We start from the raw sequence: 18971 nt of genomic DNA on the forward strand, positions 1-18971 counted from the left end.
AGGTATCAATGAAGTAGATATAGCCTGACAAAGGGAGACACTTAATAATGAAATCACCATAAGTTTGAATAGATATTTCCAAGGCCTTTTATAAACATCTTACCTCCGTTAACATTAAAGTTTTTCAGTTCTTCTCTACGGCATTATTACAAATGATTCAGTAAGCTGATTTAAAAAGAGACGTGCACGATTTTATAAACATGTTAAAGCAATACAGGCTGACCATGTAACAATCTATATCGAAACGTTTTAATGTATTTATAATACAGTAGGACCCCGATTATCCGACACAGTCTCCGGGCTATATCTCAGTCCCTATTCAATCGATCTGTTTCACATTTTGGGCAATATAACTAGATATCCTTAGATGCGTACCATTCAAATTTGCTGTAAATCGGTTAAATAAAGGCATAGAAATGTCCCGAAAACTGTGTCGGATAATCGTGGCTGGACTATCTATAATCCGAATAATAAATCTGTTAAAGCTTTTGAAATTGATGTGACAAGATATTTTAATGGCGATTTTCGAAATCAGCGTGACCGTTTTCTTAAGAATCACCTTCTTTGATTGCGGAGGTATAAAAAAGTTTTTATTTATTGGGCAATGTTATTATCGTCACTTAAAGACATACGCTCGCTTGTAAACAAAAAATAATAATTAGGTGGATATCTCAAAAGCGTGGAGTTTCTAGGCTTCGTCCCATTGAGACTTTTCATCAGGCGACCAAAATACACAACATACTGCAATGCCAACCAATTTAGCGAAATCCGGATTTTCATAAGCTCTGAGCGGAGTCTTCTGGTAGTTAAGTTTAATACAAAGAGAAATTAAGAAATAGGATTTTGAGACATAGGAAACATTTAATGATAAATTGTTCTCGAATATCAAATGAACCAGGACAAGAACCAGAAGACATCAAAACAATATTACCTAATTTCCCTAATAAATAATATTACAGATAGTCAATTTACGTGTTTTGTGCTCTTCATGACAAGTACAACGTCGTCAGAGTAACACGTACTTCATGCCTCATTCACTAGATGGCTCTTAAAATACAACTTCGAAATTTAAATCTACCTTTTCGTACTAATTACTTAAGCTGTAATTACCGTTCGAAAATTTTACTTATATCCGAAATTTCTTACGTATTTCAAGTTTACGAAAATCGGAAACCGCGTGTACTTAAGTTACAATAATGAAAATTTGGCAATGGAAGATATCTCGGAACAGTAATATTTCGCTTCGTAATTTTGCGTTGCTCATGTTCTATTCCCATACCAGTCATTCTGGCTAAGGTTTCGTTTCTGTTAGATTCACTTTGAAATGATGTATTAGCTTCCTCCCCAACAGGAAAATGCAAGGAATTGGTGTTGAAAATATATTATTATTATGCATTTAGGTGTAAAATAACGTTAAATTTAACATTTTTACTCCAGGATCATTGGTTTATATTCTTGGCAATAGTACTGACCCACGGTGTAGCTGCCAGCAAGAAACCATGGTCCAGTGTCAATGACCTAGGGGTTTCCCCATAGGTCAATTACCTAGGGGTGCAAAGAAGCACTCCTCTAAATTATAGCAATGGAACCTTGGCCAACTCCGAAATTTTGGGAGAGGTACATGGGACGCACCTTAAATTTTAGAAATTGTCAAATTTAAAAATTTGGTATGGAAGTATAGGACGGGGTATGTACCCTTGTAAGTTTGGGTAGTTCATCTCGTTACCTTTCATAGGTTAAAAGAATACCAAAATGTAAATTTCGGAGTTTCAAGCCAAAAGTTTAAAAGTTAATCACAATTTTGGGCTGCATTCCATTAATCGTCCTATACTCTGCTGTCTTGCTAGTGTCACAATGAATACGTTAATGGGGATATACTTCAGCATCAATTCCATCTTAATAGGCGGTATGGTTATCATAAAGCATTAAGTTCTGGCTTACAGAGAAAGAAAATATGACTCTCTCAAGTTCTACGCATGAGGACATATTATAGATTCAATTCTCAGGTTAAGGAAGAACTACCAAGCATCTGTGGCGTAGGAGTTAAGAAAGAAAAGTGAGTACACAGACTGCGCCACTCTATAATCATAAGACAAAATAAAGGGTCATTACGACATTACTTGCAGTTCAAGCTGACGGAATTTACTCAAATGCATTTGCGATTTGTTGAAAAAATTAGAAGAACAGTAGTTTACATTTTTCCTTCATTTGCAACAAGTATCGATCGAAAATCACCACAATATTGTCTGAGTCTTTTACCCTGAAAAGGAGGTTTTCGTTTGGTTTTGCTATTCAACGCAAGGAATATTTCTGACTTGTCTGCTAAAAGTTTTCTCTAATTATAATCCTCGTTACATTTTATTCATGACTTAATAGTAATGACTAGAGACCGGATGTTAGGCAAAATGCCTATTCTTTATTATTAAAAATATGATCAAAAATAACGTTTTAAAGTTTATATGGGGATTTATAGTTTCGATTTAAGCCAATTTTATTTTGCCTATTTTGCCTATTTCGACCTTTACTGCCTAAAAATTGCTTTAGTGCCTAATATTGCATATTCTATGCATTTTCTTCAAAATAAGCCTTCATTGGGAAAATATATAATTTATATAACATAAATAAAACACACATATTAAGTGTTTGTAAACACAAGCACGTGGTACGTTACGATATATATACATGGTGAACTTCAAAGATATGTACATACTTCGGGAGGTGATTAGTGATATCAAAAGAAGACAAAATGTCCTCTTGTATTTTGTCGAATTCCGTGTCGTGTACGACTGACAGAGAGCCAATTTGGAATCGAAAATTAAATCCTGGCAATTGGAACGGAACCGAAAGATGTGCACATACTTTGAGAGGTGATTTGTGACATGAAAAGAAGACAAAAAGTCCTCTTGAATGTCACGTACCACCTCCCGAAGTATTAGTAGGGTAACAAAATGTAGAAATTTGTAACCCTGTAGGATTTTCATTGCCAAAACTGGCAACTATTTTATCTAGATAGACATTGGTATCAAGAACTAGAAAAGTAATGTTGCCAGCCTCAGCAGTTGGTACGGTGGCCGCCATGTTGGTTTAAAGATGGCGTAAATAATGGCAAATTGCGTAATACAAGATAATTAGAATTTAGTCATTTAGGGTAACAAATGAAAGCTCAGGATGCACACAAGTAAATGAAAATATTTGCGCACATTGTTTAAGCCATTTTTTGTATTTAAGGTCAAGATTGTTAGGTCACTTTACTAAAGTTCTTAGTTAAAGGTATTAATGTTAGTGTCTTGTTAATACTTTAAATTGAAAACAATACCAATTGAATACATTACATGAAAGTGGACTGTAAGTTAACTATAAAGCTGTAATTGTAAAACGAAAAGAAAGTTTCATTTCTGAATTCTCACAGTGTCATCTATATAGTCAGTACGACTCTTCAGCATCTACTTCAATTTCTGAGTCTGATAAGTTGCCTTGAGATGCATAATCATTATAGCACACATGATTCTAAAAGTCACATGCTTGAGAACATGAACGTCTTGCGTATTTACACGAACAAGATGTTTTACATTTTGTTTTGCACTTACAGCTTGTGATACGCAAATACTCTGTAGGGACTGGTAGAAGCATTGTTATAATTGGTACGTAGGATGTCTGTTAGCCGCAATCTGCTTTTGATGTTGCTGAAGTGGTCTCTTCCAAACGATCGTTTGATAGTTTGCTCCTTTGACATGCTGGCGTAAAGCATCCTCTGTTGGGACAGTTTTTGAAGTCTTTCTGATGAAATACCTTCAATCTAAGATCATTTACTTCGGATACAGTTGGTTTGGAGTTAAAAAGGAGGACAACGAAATATGCAATTCTCTTGAATACATTAGAAGTAACTTTGTTTTCCAGTCCCACAGATGTCAGTAATTCATAGTTGTCCTCATATACTTTCCAAGGTAACTTCTTCCCATGTCTACTTATTTGACTGGTTGTATCACAGCCTATCATGGTATGAAATGAAAGCAGAGAGGACCGTATGCCGAGGGCTTATCAGACACAATTTTATGGATTGGTGTTGATCTACTTGGGTTGCTTCTCTTCATTAATACGCGAGGGCCTGAATTATACCACACAAGAAGGACTACAAGACATGTAAACCCTTCATCTAATGCATGTTTCACATGCAACAATATTCTTGTGTCTCTTTTTCTTGATCTAAATGTAGGTCCAGGATGTCCTTGGCTGCAGAGTGTACTGCTTTACCAGATGGAAGGCCTCCAACAATTAGTAATTTCTTTTCTGATATTTTTTTAAAATGTTTAAAAAGTTCCTCATTGAGAAAACAAACAAGGTTCTCTTTGTTCTGCGGTAGCGCCATAAAATGCCTCCATGATGCTGGAAGTGGCGTTCCTCTGTCTTGAATAATCCTTCTAATGGGTAAAGCGTTTCCAGATCTAAATCTTGTATGGGATTTAATAGACGGAGAATCATACCTATTAAAAACAAGATCAATCCTAGTGTATGTTGCTGAATAATTAAAAAAGTATATATATATATATATAAGTTCAGTGAAAGAATCTGCAAGGTCTCCAAATGTTTTACCATTCTTTGGTTTACCAATCTTGTGCATACAAGCCATACCATCAGTAATCAGTACTGAGCCCTGAAGATCATCAATGTTTGCAGTGGCTACTGTATCCTGTGTTAAAAGCTGAAATAAAGCAGCCTCATGTCCAGTGTTAACTGAAAAGTCCAATGTGAACAGAGACGGAGGATATTCAAACAACTCATGCTGTAAGGGAAATCGAACATCAACATTTGGATATCGTGCTATGTATGTAATTAGTCGCTGATTAACTTCTGTGGCAGACTCCAGATGTATTAGGTTTGCCCCATTTCGTTGTGACGTTATGTCTTTGAATGTTTCTGGGTTTGATTTTTGTATAGTCTCAAACAGATAATTTGAGATTCAGGAATTAGACATCTTAACGATAGTGTCAATAATCCATTTGCCATTTTCAAAAGCATTGAGAATGTCATGTGCAGTATCTTCCCGGATTACATCTCCTATCGATATCACTCTCAAATCATTGTTGATATCACGAAACTTTAAAGCGCACAAGTTGTTCTTTTAATACTGCTACATCAGTGATGTCCCTCTCTAGTCGTTTCTTCTGTTGTTCCTTGAGGCTGAATGGTGTTTGAATGTCAATGTTGAAGAGCTTATTTACCTCTTCAGCCAGATGTCCAAGTTCATTGTAACTGAGTTCCCATCGCTGTCTGGCAGATTCATTCCGAGCATTTTTTATTATGCCACCTGTTACCTTGCAAATCTTGTTGACATGTTCAATGGCTTGATCAGTTTCTATATTTACAAACTGTGGCTTGCTTCTTTTGATAACAAAATGACCATTTGTGAATTCTGCATAAACTTCAGCGAAAAAGTGTGGCAAATCTCGTATGCATGTAAGGTACACTGGACCCCATCTACAGTAGTTTGTATGGCTATAAGCAGTAATCAAAGACTGCATATTTTAGAAAGCTTCTAAGTGCTTGTGCCAGTTTCCTTCACGTTCTGCTCTTATAAAGCTGAGAAGTGTATTCACTTCTTCCAAGTAGGTCAACAAAAATCTAAAAGTTAACTGATATGCATGCTCACCTGCAAATTCCTGTAGTCTTGTTACAAATGCTGGAAGATTACATGTTAACTCCTTCACTGTGCTTCTGACTTTTCATAATCTTCATTGTTGAAAGATCTGCATTCTTAATGCGTATTCCTGTACATCATATTCGCATCCCCCATCTGGATTGTTCAACCAATACACAAATTCATTCATCAATATATGCCAAATAGCTTCAAAGGTAAGTTTGTGAGCTCTGATTGCATGGTTATACATTTCATCTTTCATTATGTTTGATGATGTGATTTCTGCGAAAATTCCACTTTCAATCCAACAGTTTTCCAGTCCTGAACCATCTAATGGTTAGCCTAAAGCTAACAAAGACACCAGAATCATGTGAAATCTACCAAGTCTAACTATCACGCCGCGGGTTTCCCCTTTATTCGACATACCAACTCATTTGCTTTACAGTAAAGAGCCTGATCAAATGTTTTGACAGTGTGCTGCTGGCCCAAATGTTGTGAAATTAACTTACATCTCATTGTAGGTGTCCAAATCGTACCACAATATGAAGCTGGTGCAGGTAGAATTGAACAAAGCGCAACGGTTCTAACTAGGGTGTCATCATCAGTGAGCTTCTGGTTGAACGATTTCCGCTAAGACAGATACATTTTCTTGAGTGTTAGAGGCAGTTCTGCTTAATATCCATGGAAGTTCAGATTCCATTTTTGTAATACTAATCTCGGTTTGGTGTTCTCTTGCATCGCAACATGTAGTAGTTGCTGCATGTGTCAATGGCTTCATACGTTTTCTAATCAGTGGCTTCGCATGCAAGCATCACGCTTTGGTATTGCACTTTCACCTTCATTGCCCTCAAATGTTTCTGTATTATATATTTTCTTACCTTTTAAAACAGTGTGGATGTTTCAATCTTTAATTTTTCTATCCGTAATGCCAATATTTCAATTGAATTTAATGAATTTTGGTATTATATAAATTTTAGATTCGCCATTTTTGATCTAATATGGCGACCAACACACCAATTTGTTATGTTGGCAACAATACTTTTCTAAGCCTTAGATGCAAGGACTAACGGAAAACAACTGTTGCTGCTTTTGGCAATGTATATCCTACGGATTCACTTTCTATGCAACTTTATCAATTTTGTTCCCCCACTATATGTGAACACCTTTATGTCTCGTTCCAATTGCCAGGATTCGGTTTTGGATTCCAAGTTGGCCCCCCTGTCACTCGTACACGACGCGGAATTCGACAACATGCAACAGGACCTTTTGTCTTCTTTTGATGTCATGAATCAGCTCCCGAAGTATGTGCACATCTTTCAGGTTCACCCAGTATGTATGGAATGCATAACAAGCTTCGTTTTTATATATACAATAAAAGAAGATATTAACAAACAAGTATGTTTATATATTCTTTGAACATTATCTATGACTTGAATCTATTTTTTAATGGTATTGAGTATTTATCTTCATTACTTCGTGTTACATTTTAGTGCCTATTTTACTGCCTATTTTTTAAATTTTTAGTGCCTATTTGCCTGCCTATTTTCCAGGTTTTTAATGCCTAAACATCCGGTCTCTAGTAATGACGCAGTTAAAGAATTACACACGCGCATTTAAGATGAGAGAAGAAACTCATGTGTGTTACGCAAGCGTGATACTGGAGTGTAGATCATTGAATTGGTATTTTCACACTAGGTTGCTACCAGGGGGTTGTCTCCAAAAGTGACCATTTCAGAAAATTATGTACTAAAACACGTTCAATATATATTATGTTACTTAGGTCATGTTCTACAAGAATACAAGGGAGAAACTTTATGTATGAATGTTTAGAGAGGTTCAAATAATTCCATATGCAGGTTAACAAACACAAAGGGAGACCCAATAAGTGTTTCAATTGTAGTATATATACCCAAAATGTGGAAGAGGAAGTGTAAAAATTTGTTTTTCGGAACGATTTGAAGTGAAACTTAAAAAGGTCAACTTTGTTACTGTGATTACACAATTCTGTTTGATGTTAAGGATAACTTAATAAACTTGAGAATACCTGCAATTAATGGTTAATATTTCTTCGTAGGAACAAAGAAATACTATAAAACATAAATGTCCACAGACGTAAAGACTTACATAAGCGTTTCTTTACTAGCATAGCTTCTTTACTAGGGTAACGAAAAAGCTTGATCTGATGTAAATTCAACTTACCTTATATTGAATCTGAAAGTATAAAGGTGTACCTTTCCCTTGGTAGGCAGCAAGATTGAAACTAATAGTTAATGATGTGTAATTCTTCCCAACCAAAGCTGGGGGAGATGAAACAATGGGATAAGCTGTAAGAAAAAAGCAAGATGTTCCTTAAACATTTAAGAGAATATAATAAATAATGTTTGGTAAAATCGAGTTTCCTTTCATGTAGAGTAATAACAATTGATTTGTCTTTACACATGAAAATCAAACCATTAAGCGACTCATATCAATTCAACGTATGAACTTCGTAAATAGTTCTCAAATTATTTCCTGAATTAATTTCACATTACAAGAAAAGTATGAATAAAATGTTATTAATTTATTCGGCAGCATTCTGCCATCGGATGGCCAGGTTTCTGGGCGCAGCCTGGAGTTTACGTATTTGAAATACATTCTAAAGGTTTAAGTGTTGATGAATTAAACCTGCAATCTTAAATATGAAATTACCTATAGCACAGCCACAAACAAAAAAAAATTAAAAAAATTAAAAATAAAAATAAAAATAAAAAATAAAAGTTTTGTACGCCGGACCCCAGGGTATGGATTCGATTTATTTTGTTACACAGAATCTAGGTTTCGAAACCTTTTGTGTTATGGGTGAAAAACGTGTGGCCTTCCTATCCAAATTCGCTCAAATATTTCGACCATAAAAGAAAATTGACAAGGTCTATCGTCTTAGAGTTTCGAAATTTGGATTCTGTGTAACAAAATACACCGAATTCATACCCTATAGTCGGATGCACAGAACTTTTATTTTTTGTGTGGCCAATTATACCTATGTTATATTCAGTTGTTATTTATTAGGATTATATTTTTATTGTAACAATGGGTTAAATTTAAATCAGTTTGATTGTTATGCTTATATCATTGTGCGACACCAACACAGTTTTCGTTCAATGATTTGATGCATTTGGGGACGAAACATTTGATAGTTATGAATTGTAAAATTAATTTTGTACTTTCAAATCTGTAACATCGACTTGATAGGTATAATAACAATAATAATGGTTGTAAATTTTGGTGTGTATCTTTCGAGAGAGCAAATGCGCTGAACCAATCCATACAAAGCAATGCCTGTTCAAAACAATGAAATATATTCTCGTTATACTGGTTAGTAATGATTGTAATTTGAGCTCAGAAAAACTGCAAAGTGACGTATCAAGATTTCCACAAAACAAGAGTCTGTTTTAAAAATATGAATAACGAGGTGTGCCAGTAATTACTAATTTATTTCCGTTTAGTTCGGTATAGTATGCACTTAGTTAGTAAAGCGATATTAGTAGTTAGTTATAGTGTATATAAGTGTAAGAAGTAACGGTGGTATGCAATTGGATGACCCATTAAGCTTCCAAGAAATTTTAAGGAAGAGACAAGTATTAATGTTGACTAGAATTTATAGAAACAGGAGGAATAGGAATTTTAATATTTTAATTAAATTACCCTTTTCATAATGTGCATCCACGATTTAATGTATCTGTAAAGTGGACATGCCAGTAGTACTTTTATGAAATTTACCTATGAGGTATTACGCATCATAGTGAAACATAATGGCCATGCACGCTTGACTTTTATGGAAAGGAATACATTATAAAATGGCATTTCTAGTTTGAGAATGCTGCTGAAGATCAAAGTCAGTAGATGTGTGAGTTTGAAACAGAACAACTTCTACACCCTTGTCTTTTATACAGTTTTGTAACAAGCTTGCGATGCTTGTGAAGTGCAGAATGGATTAACTGGAAGAGATTCTGCAGCTAAAAGACTTCGCTAATAGTAACCACTTTGATTATCTTTAACAACGGCACAGATACAGAAAACTAGTATATTGTGCTTCGGCACAGATACAGAAAACTAGTATATTGTGCTTTATTGTAATATATATTAACCTTCTTATGTATAACAAAGTTTAGCATGAACACACAATATTGAGTTTTATTTCATTAAATTATGTACATACTTCTCGAACTCATATACAGTATGTCACACTCTTATTCATATAACCGAATTCAAAAGAAAAACATTATGTATGGAAGGCAATGGTGGTAAAACATGGCACATTCTTGGAAGGGTAAGGTGAAATCATAAAGACATACTCACTGCACAAAGTAGTCAATACGAAGACATCATATGTTAGGACAAAAGCAAACATGTAAGAATACGAATTTATACCACTTTGTTAATCAAATGAGTTAAATGCATATACTAAAGGAACTAACTAACAACTAACTCTATGGCCTACGGAACCCGGAGGTTCAATACTGCATTCACAAAAGCTCTCCATGACTTCAATCCTTTGTTGACTGGATCCAGCTTCTAGTTTGTATTTCTATTTCTGCAAGATCCATCTTAATATTGTCCTCCCATCTGCGTCTAGGTCTTCCAAATGGTCGGTTTCCGATTGATCTTCCAGTTATAACTTTCAAAGCGTTCCTGCTTTCTTCCATCCTGTCTGCATGACCTGCCCACCTGAGCCTCCTAAACTTGATGACCCTAAAAATGTTCGGTAAATCATATGAATTATGTAGCCAGGTGGGCAGTTTGCAAGTTTTTCAGAATCTTGTCAGTAGTTCGTAGATCTGGTAATAAGAATGACAGATATACGAAATGCTTGAAGCAATTATAATTTTGGGTAATAGTATTTTACAAATCATTAAAAATTTCTTTCAAATTTATATACTCTACTTTTTGACAAATGCAAAATCACGATGAGAAACTCAAAGCAGCTCATTTATAATAGATAAATGAGTTTAAACTATAGGTGTGACCATTTTACTATTTACGTATAAACTCATGTCATGCTTGAAATGTTCAGTTATATATTAACAATAAGAGACTAAGAAATGATGTTACTTACTTTCACGGCAAAATGGCGGATAATATCCATCTGCACATCCTTCAGGACAAACACCCGTAAATCTATTACAAGTTGAATTGTGTGAACAATGTGCACATTTTTGCAAACAACTAGCTCCAAAGTAACCTTCAATGCAATCTAAAATATAAGCAAGAGAAGGGAGTAAAAAGTAGAAGCAATTTGAATTATTTCTACATCTTTCCCTTTGTAATGAAAATTATATAAAATAATATTTATGGTTTATTTTTTTTAAAAATCCTATAACAAAATGTTAGTCTCTACTGCTTAGGAACTTTGCGAGAAATTCCCATTGATGTTATGAGAGACATGTGTTAAATGTTTTAAAAATACAGGGTGAGCATAAAATCTTGCCCTGATTACAAAACTGATTACAAAACTTTATTACAGAAGAACCGTTTGACATAATAATGTAAATACTGGACAGTTAAATAGGTTATTATTACAAGTTTTTTAAAGACAAGTTATGTTAGACCACTTCAACGTGTGCCCCCTTGGTAACTCGGAAAATATCTAAGCGGTATTCCAGTTCCCGCCAGGTGTTTTGTAACATGTCTTCTGTCACAGTACCCACAACTGGTTGTATCCTAACTTTCAGTTCCTCGACTTCAGTAACAGGTGTGGCCATACGAAGTCACAAACTTACGATGAACGCTGATGGGCGATTTGCATTCGTGATATCACAGCACGCTATTGATCTTAAGACAACTTGTAATACTAACCTATGTAACGAACCAGAATTTACATTATTCTGTCCAACAGTTATACCGTAATAAATTTTTATAATCAGGGCAGGACTTTATGCTCATGGTGTATTTTATTTACTTTCAGATTTTAGCTTTAATTCATTTATACATAATACTTATTAATTGGTACCTGAATATGAATAATAGAGATTGTTCAATAAGACACATAATCTAAAAGAACTACTACTCGTGCTAGTGCTAAAAGTATCCACACACAGATAAACTTTCGTGGGTTCTTTTTATATTTATTTGACGGTGCGGATTCCAATAGAACTAACGTTAAGTATAGTAATCCATGGAGCCACGAGAGAAATTGCCTCAAAGTTCAGACAAAAATTTCTTTAAGATATTTTAAACAACATTTTAATTCATTTTCCCACAATTGTGTAAAATTAAACACAATCCATTTATAGTTTAGTTTCATATTTTATAAGGTAGAAATGATAACTACGAAATAATTAGCAAACCTTTATTTAAAAAGCAAAGAATTTGAAAAATTGAACAAAACAGTGCAGTTATCTTTTCACACAAATAATTATAAGCAAGAGTTCTTATACATATATTAATTTTTAACAAATTATCTTAGAAAACGTATCTGCATATAATTAACTGATGTTTGTAGTGTGACATATTCAAAAAATTCCTCTTTATGACCAATAGTATCTGGTATATATATTAGGGTACGTCGAAAATAGGTGGGGTCTGATAATTTCTTAAATTCGAAAACGCCTGGAGTAGCAAAAGTTGTCTAATAGGAAATGTAACTGCCATACAAAATTTGAACAAAATCGGTCAACATCTTCTGCCCCCACCAACGCCATCTTTGTTTTTCCGTTGTTTCTTGAACACTTTTTCTTTACATATAATTCCACTTTTTATGAGGCTATTGTTGGAGTTTCTAAAATCCGAAAGCGCCTGGGGTGTCAAAAGTTGCTGCTTACTAAACCATAATACCACCGTGCAAAATTTGGACACAATTGCTCGAAGTTTTTCCCCACACCTGCGCCACAGCTATCATGTATAATGGGCCTGTTGATCGTTCTCGAATCTAGATATAATTAATGCAGTTATCGTTAATATGTCAAGTTTTTGTCTCAGAAGATTTAAAAAAATGTAAGAAGGAAGAAGCAGGAATTTCTTAATCTTCGTTTAATTTTCTAAAACTTTTCGTTTATTTCTTTATCAAAATATTTCAAATATTAAATACAATATAATATGATAAGAGCTTTCTTTACTGCAATATAGTCTTAAAAACATTTTGCGAAACTTCATATCTTATTTTATAGAAACTATAAGTAACATAGGAATTACTTTATGGTCCTATAAAAAGCTTTTGCTTGGAAAGCTGGCATGACACTTCGTGAATGAAGCTTGTTCCAAATAAATAACTCTCTTGCTTCATATCCGCAGAGTCGGAAGCTTCGTCACCAATTTGACGTTTCTTTCCGCGAGTTGAGTATGGCAAGGGAATCTGGTAACTTCTCGTCTCTACATTACGAATTGCCATAATTCTTCTTCTGAAAGTGCGGCAGTAACGGGAGGCTCTGTGACATCGCAGTCTTGCCATCAAATGAGGTCCACGTAATCCTTTGGAATCGAAGTTGATGCTTCGAATTTTAAATTTCTTGATTTCCTGTTCGTTTACAGAGACGCGCACTCTTGTATTTATGATTTCCCGAACCGCAAGTTCTCAAATGTGTTTTCTGTCATCGTGGAGCATTGCCAATAGCAAGTTCTCCGGAGCGGCGAAATACGCATTTCTCTGGATAACACGGAAAACAACTTCTCTGAGTTCTGGTAGGAGATATCGAGCAAAAGAGATGGTTTACAAAAGATGCTTTGAGCCATATTTGTAGGAAGGGTTGCACTTTATCAGAAACGACACTGGTGCATACATGCGCAAGACGTATTGAACAATGATGCGTAGCTCTTCGGATGGGGTTTTCCGTGCTGACATATATCCTCAGTACTGTACTTCTAGCGTAATCCACCGTGAGTGGGATAGTGGTCCAGGACTTCTTCGCGACAAGTCGATAGAACATTCCCTACGAGTAACTGCTTCACAAATCTCGTAAAGATAATTCTGTCACTGCTAAGATCTTGAACAATTTCTTCCGTCAGAGTTGGCACATTCCTGTCAATGGGAACGAAAGGTACTAATAGCAAATTATCACACGTTTGAAGTTGCTTCTCGATTATTCCGGCATAACAACGTGGGCCAGTTGTATCCCCATCTAAGTACTGGAATAAATTGCGTAGTGGCAGCTCGTTAGCATGCAGCAGACATACAAGCCACTGCAGAGCTTACCCAGCTCCTCCTTTAATAATCGTATTAAACCGCTCTTCCTGCCAGTGTTCGCCACAGTGCCGTCGCATCCAATGACTTAAAAATTTGACACATCGATGTCATTCTTCCAAAACTCAACAATAGCTTATTTGATTACCCCTGACGTGCTTGTTTGAAGTGTAACATGACCCAAGTATTCGTTTTCTGGCTATCGGACAAGCGTTACATGTTCTTCAATCTGTTTCTCTCTATAAAACTTCCCATTTCTCTTGATTTGTACAAGAATTTTTCCGTGCTGTTACATCGCATCAAGTCGCATTAACATGCCGTGATGTCGAACAACTTGGATTCCGCCTCTCGTCTGAATTCTGCCACTTTCTTCTCATACGACTCTTAATCTTGTCTCTTAGGTACTTTCAGGAATTTCAAGTATTGGTCGTGATAACGTCTTATCAGTTTTAGAATCCTCTGGTGAGATACAACGGGAATGGAAGCAGTCTTCCAAATAGTCTCGAGTTACTCCGCCACTTTTTCGCTAATTTCCTTAAATGGAGGTTCTTTCGGCGATATATTGTGATTGTAACGCACCCATTGGCAGTATCTAATAACATCAACGTAAGTCGGTAGAACATTCTGTTTAAAATTTCATGGAGGCCCGAATAGTGAACACAACGCTTGTGTTTTTGTTATATGTTTCAAGCTATATTTTGAGCTCGAGTTTGAATTTATTTCATAAGTTTCTGTTAATTAGATATTTAATAACTTGCAGCGTCACTTTCAGATTTTTACGTTGAAAAGTATACAACAGATACTTTTCACGCAATTGAAACTCCCACAATCCTCACCTAACTCTCATGCAGCACAGCACACTTTACAGTTACAAATACAGAAACATTTGTACAGTACACTATTGGCAGCTATTACGCTTTTAGGCCTAAAAAGTGCCAACATCGACCTAGAATTGAAAATTGCGAGAAGAAAATTCAGTAGAAGTTGTGTGTATGTGAGAGAGAGAGAGTGAGTGACGCAAGTAAATTGAAAAATTTCTTGTTTCATTTTTACATTTAGACAACAATGAAAAACGCAAAAATCTTTTCTTTGTTTTTCTAAAATGTTTGTATACTTTTCTATTCTTGTATATATAAAAAACAAGATCCTCACTCGTAGTTGCTAAGAAATTCTGCAGATTGTGCAAATAACCGTAAATTTGGCTAAAAGTTCATTTTTCTTACAGAAAATATAAATACAAACATTTTCACGTATCGCTGCAAACTCTAACTCTAAAAACACGGGAGTCACACATGATATACGGTGAATAGCAATAGGACCATTACATGCTACAGCTGAATCAAGAGGGGGCGGGTGTGGGCAAGAAAATTGGTTTAGTAAGCAACAACTTTTGACACTCAAGGCGCTTTCGGATTTTAGAAACTCCAACAATAACACAACAAAAAACGCATTTATGTCACAAATGCTCAAGAAATCACGGAAAAAGAAAGATGGCGTTGGTCGGGGCAAAAGATGTTGATCGATTTCCTCCAAATTTTGCATGATTACTACATTTCTCATTAAGGAACTTTTGTCACCCCAGCCGTTTTCAGATTCAAAAATATTTTTTTCGACCCACACTAATAGACCTATATATACATAAAGTTTAAGGAAAATTTCATCATAACCTCATCGATGGATATGTTCATGAGTAGTTTAATTAAATTAGTTATGAGTTTCATGGAATTCGTCCTCCTCAACTTAGTGCAAAAAGCGAAATTAGAAATTTGATTAAGCTAGGACAGTTTTGCCTTGGCATGGAGTATCTCTTTAAAGCTGTTGTACTTTGTGCTTGTATCATTCGTTGCATGAGACGCGAAGACCATGCAAATAGTGGGTCACGTTCAGGGGCGCATCCACGAGGGACTTCACCAGTTCGTTCTCTCCTCCCAAAAAATTCTGTAACTCTTTAAATAATATACTTATACTTTGTCTCCATCAGGGGCGAATTTATCGGTCCACCCTGATCTGGACCACTTCCTATCTTAGTAAGTCGACAGGCAGTTTTATACTTTGTTAATAAAATTATATTCTAGTTCTAGCAGAGAAGTAATTGATGTATCCTAAACACTTGATCTTACAATACATCTATACGCTTTCTTGTCTTACAAAACGATTTAGTTTCATCATTTTTCGAAGAATATAGATGGCAGTATTATCGTTTCTACAGGTGCCGAATGTATAAGCCTAGTTCAGGACAATTTTTGATTCGCATTTATTTACGATCTGTGTTCAGCTCTGAATATTCATACCTATTATTTATTTATTTATGCTAATTTGGTCGATTTAATGACTTGATAAATATAAGCTATTTATTATCGACTTTTTCAGATGATTTAAGGAATTCTACGTTTGCTCACTTCAAAATTCAGTACCTATACCATTACGGCTTAAACAACTTTTTGCACTGCTGCACATTGTACTTTCCTGAGAAATTAAGTATTTTGCTAGAGTATACGTAGGCAAATGATATACAATGCTTAGTACGAGGGTCGTTCCGAAATTAGTGCCTACTATTTTTTGTGTTGACTTTGTATGTCCGTGCCAGATGTCGTTGGTGTAGTGCTAATGCTTGAACCTTCCTCTTTTATTTGCAGCTGGTCCCATTGTTCTGCGGTAGTTGGCGCCAGCATAGAAGTGTTCCAGAATGGAGCCTGATGTGGACGTGCGTATAAAACATAGATGTGTGATTGAATTCCTCACTGCAGAAAGAATTGGCTGATTCAAATCCATCGACGCTTGGTAAAAGTTTATGGGGACGATACAATAGATGTGAGCAATGTGAGGCGATGGGTACGGCATTTTCAAGGTGGTGAAAATGCCGAATTAACCTGCACACTTGTCAACTCTCGCAATGAAAAGAATCTTGATCAACTCATTCGTGCTGATTGCCAGATAATCACCAGAGAATTGTGTACAAAGCTGAATGTCCGCTGTAATGCCTTGGAAAAAACGCTGGAACATCAAAGCTGTAAAGAAGTGGTTAGCCTCAGCTGTTTCCCAATTTTAGAAACGCGGCATGCAGGCTTTGGTTCATCGTTGGCAATTGTGCATAACGAATGGTGGGAACTATGTGGAAAAATGACAGTCTGTATCGCTGTGCTATTGTTATCTATGTATCTCCATTAGTTTTTATGAAAAAAGTAGGAGGTATTACTTTCGGAACGATCCTCGTATATTCCTTTATAGATACTAAAAGAAAAATCTGGTAGATACGCCAGTGTTCAGAAGTAGAACACTGTTAATTAAGATGTCTACTTTGGTCATGCTTTTTGTACTAAATTATAGATAATTCCCTTTTTATTACTTTTAATCTAATGCTATTAAAATAGACCAAATGAATTAATACAAATGTGACATCTTAATAACAGTGAAATATATTTTCAGCTTTCGAAACCATCCCTAACAAGAAAAACTTCTGAGTGTTCGCCTGGTCCCTTTTCTCATTTATCAACAAGAAACCATTAAATATATCTTTAATTATTATTTCATTTTTTCAAACTAACTAAAAAACACTGTTTCATTTCTGGCTGTTATATTCAAAATCCGATTCGTTGGAACAATGTTATAGACTCGGTCATCTTCAGGCAGTATATTGATAGACATTTTATCCTTAGCAAATTATGTTCATCTGCAGTCACTTTAACATGGGGTATAGGCATTTTCAGAAAACCAATTATTTCAATAGAATGAAAGCAGTGAAGAATTACTGAGGAACAAGAATTTATAGTAAGGGTTTTTGGAATAGATAAATTAACAATTTTTCCCCTCAATAATACTACATGTACTAACACTTGATATAAAGCTAAATTTTAGACGCGATATAACGAAATATTCTACCTCCTACAATAAAATGTGTGATATAGTGAAAAGAACTAACATTTGCTGGAAGAGATAGAATATTTGGCACATAAATAAAGTAAAGGAGCGTAGACAAAGCAGATCTTTGCAGTACGCCTAAATGCAGAAAGACTGGATGAAATAATGCATTGTTAATGCAGATATAGGGTATGGGCCCGGTGATAAAATTAAATATAAATCGTGTGTAGGTAAGAGGTAGATTATATTTTGCCAGTTTGTTAACCAGGCCATAGTGCCCAACAATGTCAAAGGCTTTTTCTAGGTCGAAGAGAACAAGACATGAAGATTTCACGGGATGAATTTGGTTGCAAATATGATTGATAATGCGAAGCTGGTCATTAATACTAAACAGAGGGAAAAGCTAGCTCGATAAAGAGGTAAAAAGCGATGATCTCTCCAATAAACGTAGAGGCTACTAACTAAGATTTGTTCGAAGATTTTGCTGAGTGTAGTTGTTAACTGAATAGGGGTCAGTTCAGTGGCTGACTGACCTGAATAGAAAAGTATAAGGTTGGCAAATTTTCGAGGTTTCGGAAACATTAAAGTTGTGAACATTTTCGATGTGATACGAAAGAAACCTAAGCCGAGTATAAATTTAAAAACTATGGCCAGGAAATGAAGAACACAATAACGAACCTTATTAAAATGCCAGTAAAAGATATTGTAGATGCCAGGTCCATGCAATGTGCATTTTCTCTTGGTTATATGTAGAATGTTATCAACTGTAATCGGTAAGTTCTTGATTGTTACCCAAAGTGTGGCGGAGTACAGGCTGGAGGTGAGGATACTGGAAATCAAGACGATCAATCTAGAATAAGGATGTTGTAAAGGCGATGTGCATATATCCTGCAGATAATTAGCGAAAGCATTGACTCTCTCATTATCACTTTCAGGAGATTGATTATGAAGAAAAGTAGGAATATTGTGATGTAACATTTATCACTGAGTTGATTGAATCTCTTCTGGTACTGCGGATGGGAGGTATCAGTTAGTGTTTCGCAAGTTTTAACCCACTGTCGGTGTTTATATGTTGTGATGTAATTGGTGATGATATGTTGCATGTATCGGTGGTAAAGTAATGATTCTTGGTTTCTCGTGTGCTCGTAGTCTTGATAGAAATGATGAGATCTACGAATGAGTCGAAGGTACTGCTGAGGTAATTTCGAACTACAGGGGTTCAAACTGGGTGTAGACATGTAGGTGTTCGAGGCATGATTGATCATAGTGGTTAGCAGATTAAAAGAACGTACACGTTGGCTCTGATGTACTGTCATAAAAATTCCG

The 18971-nt window shown here is 35.5% G+C and overlaps 1 protein-coding gene across 3 annotated transcripts in view; it reads right to left on the reverse strand.

Moving 5' to 3' along the window:
• LOC145673403 (uncharacterized) overlaps positions 1 to 18971 on the reverse strand; it is a 501393-nt gene that overhangs the window by 125409 nt on the left and 357013 nt on the right. For all 3 annotated transcript variants that reach the window (XM_081743070.1, XM_081743067.1, XM_081743068.1), the window contains exons 16-17: positions 10728 to 10865; positions 7835 to 7959 (exon numbers count right to left, since the gene is read on the reverse strand). In XM_081743070.1, the coding sequence (XP_081599196.1) occupies positions 7835 to 7959; positions 10728 to 10865 (263 nt within the window). The remainder of the gene's footprint in view (positions 1 to 7834; positions 7960 to 10727; positions 10866 to 18971) is intronic.

The sequence above is a fragment of the Thermobia domestica genome, chromosome 16, assembly GCF_964235325.1.
Source record: "Thermobia domestica chromosome 16, izTheDome1.hap1.1, whole genome shotgun sequence".
Classification (NCBI taxonomy): Eukaryota; Metazoa; Arthropoda; class Insecta; order Zygentoma; family Lepismatidae; genus Thermobia; species Thermobia domestica.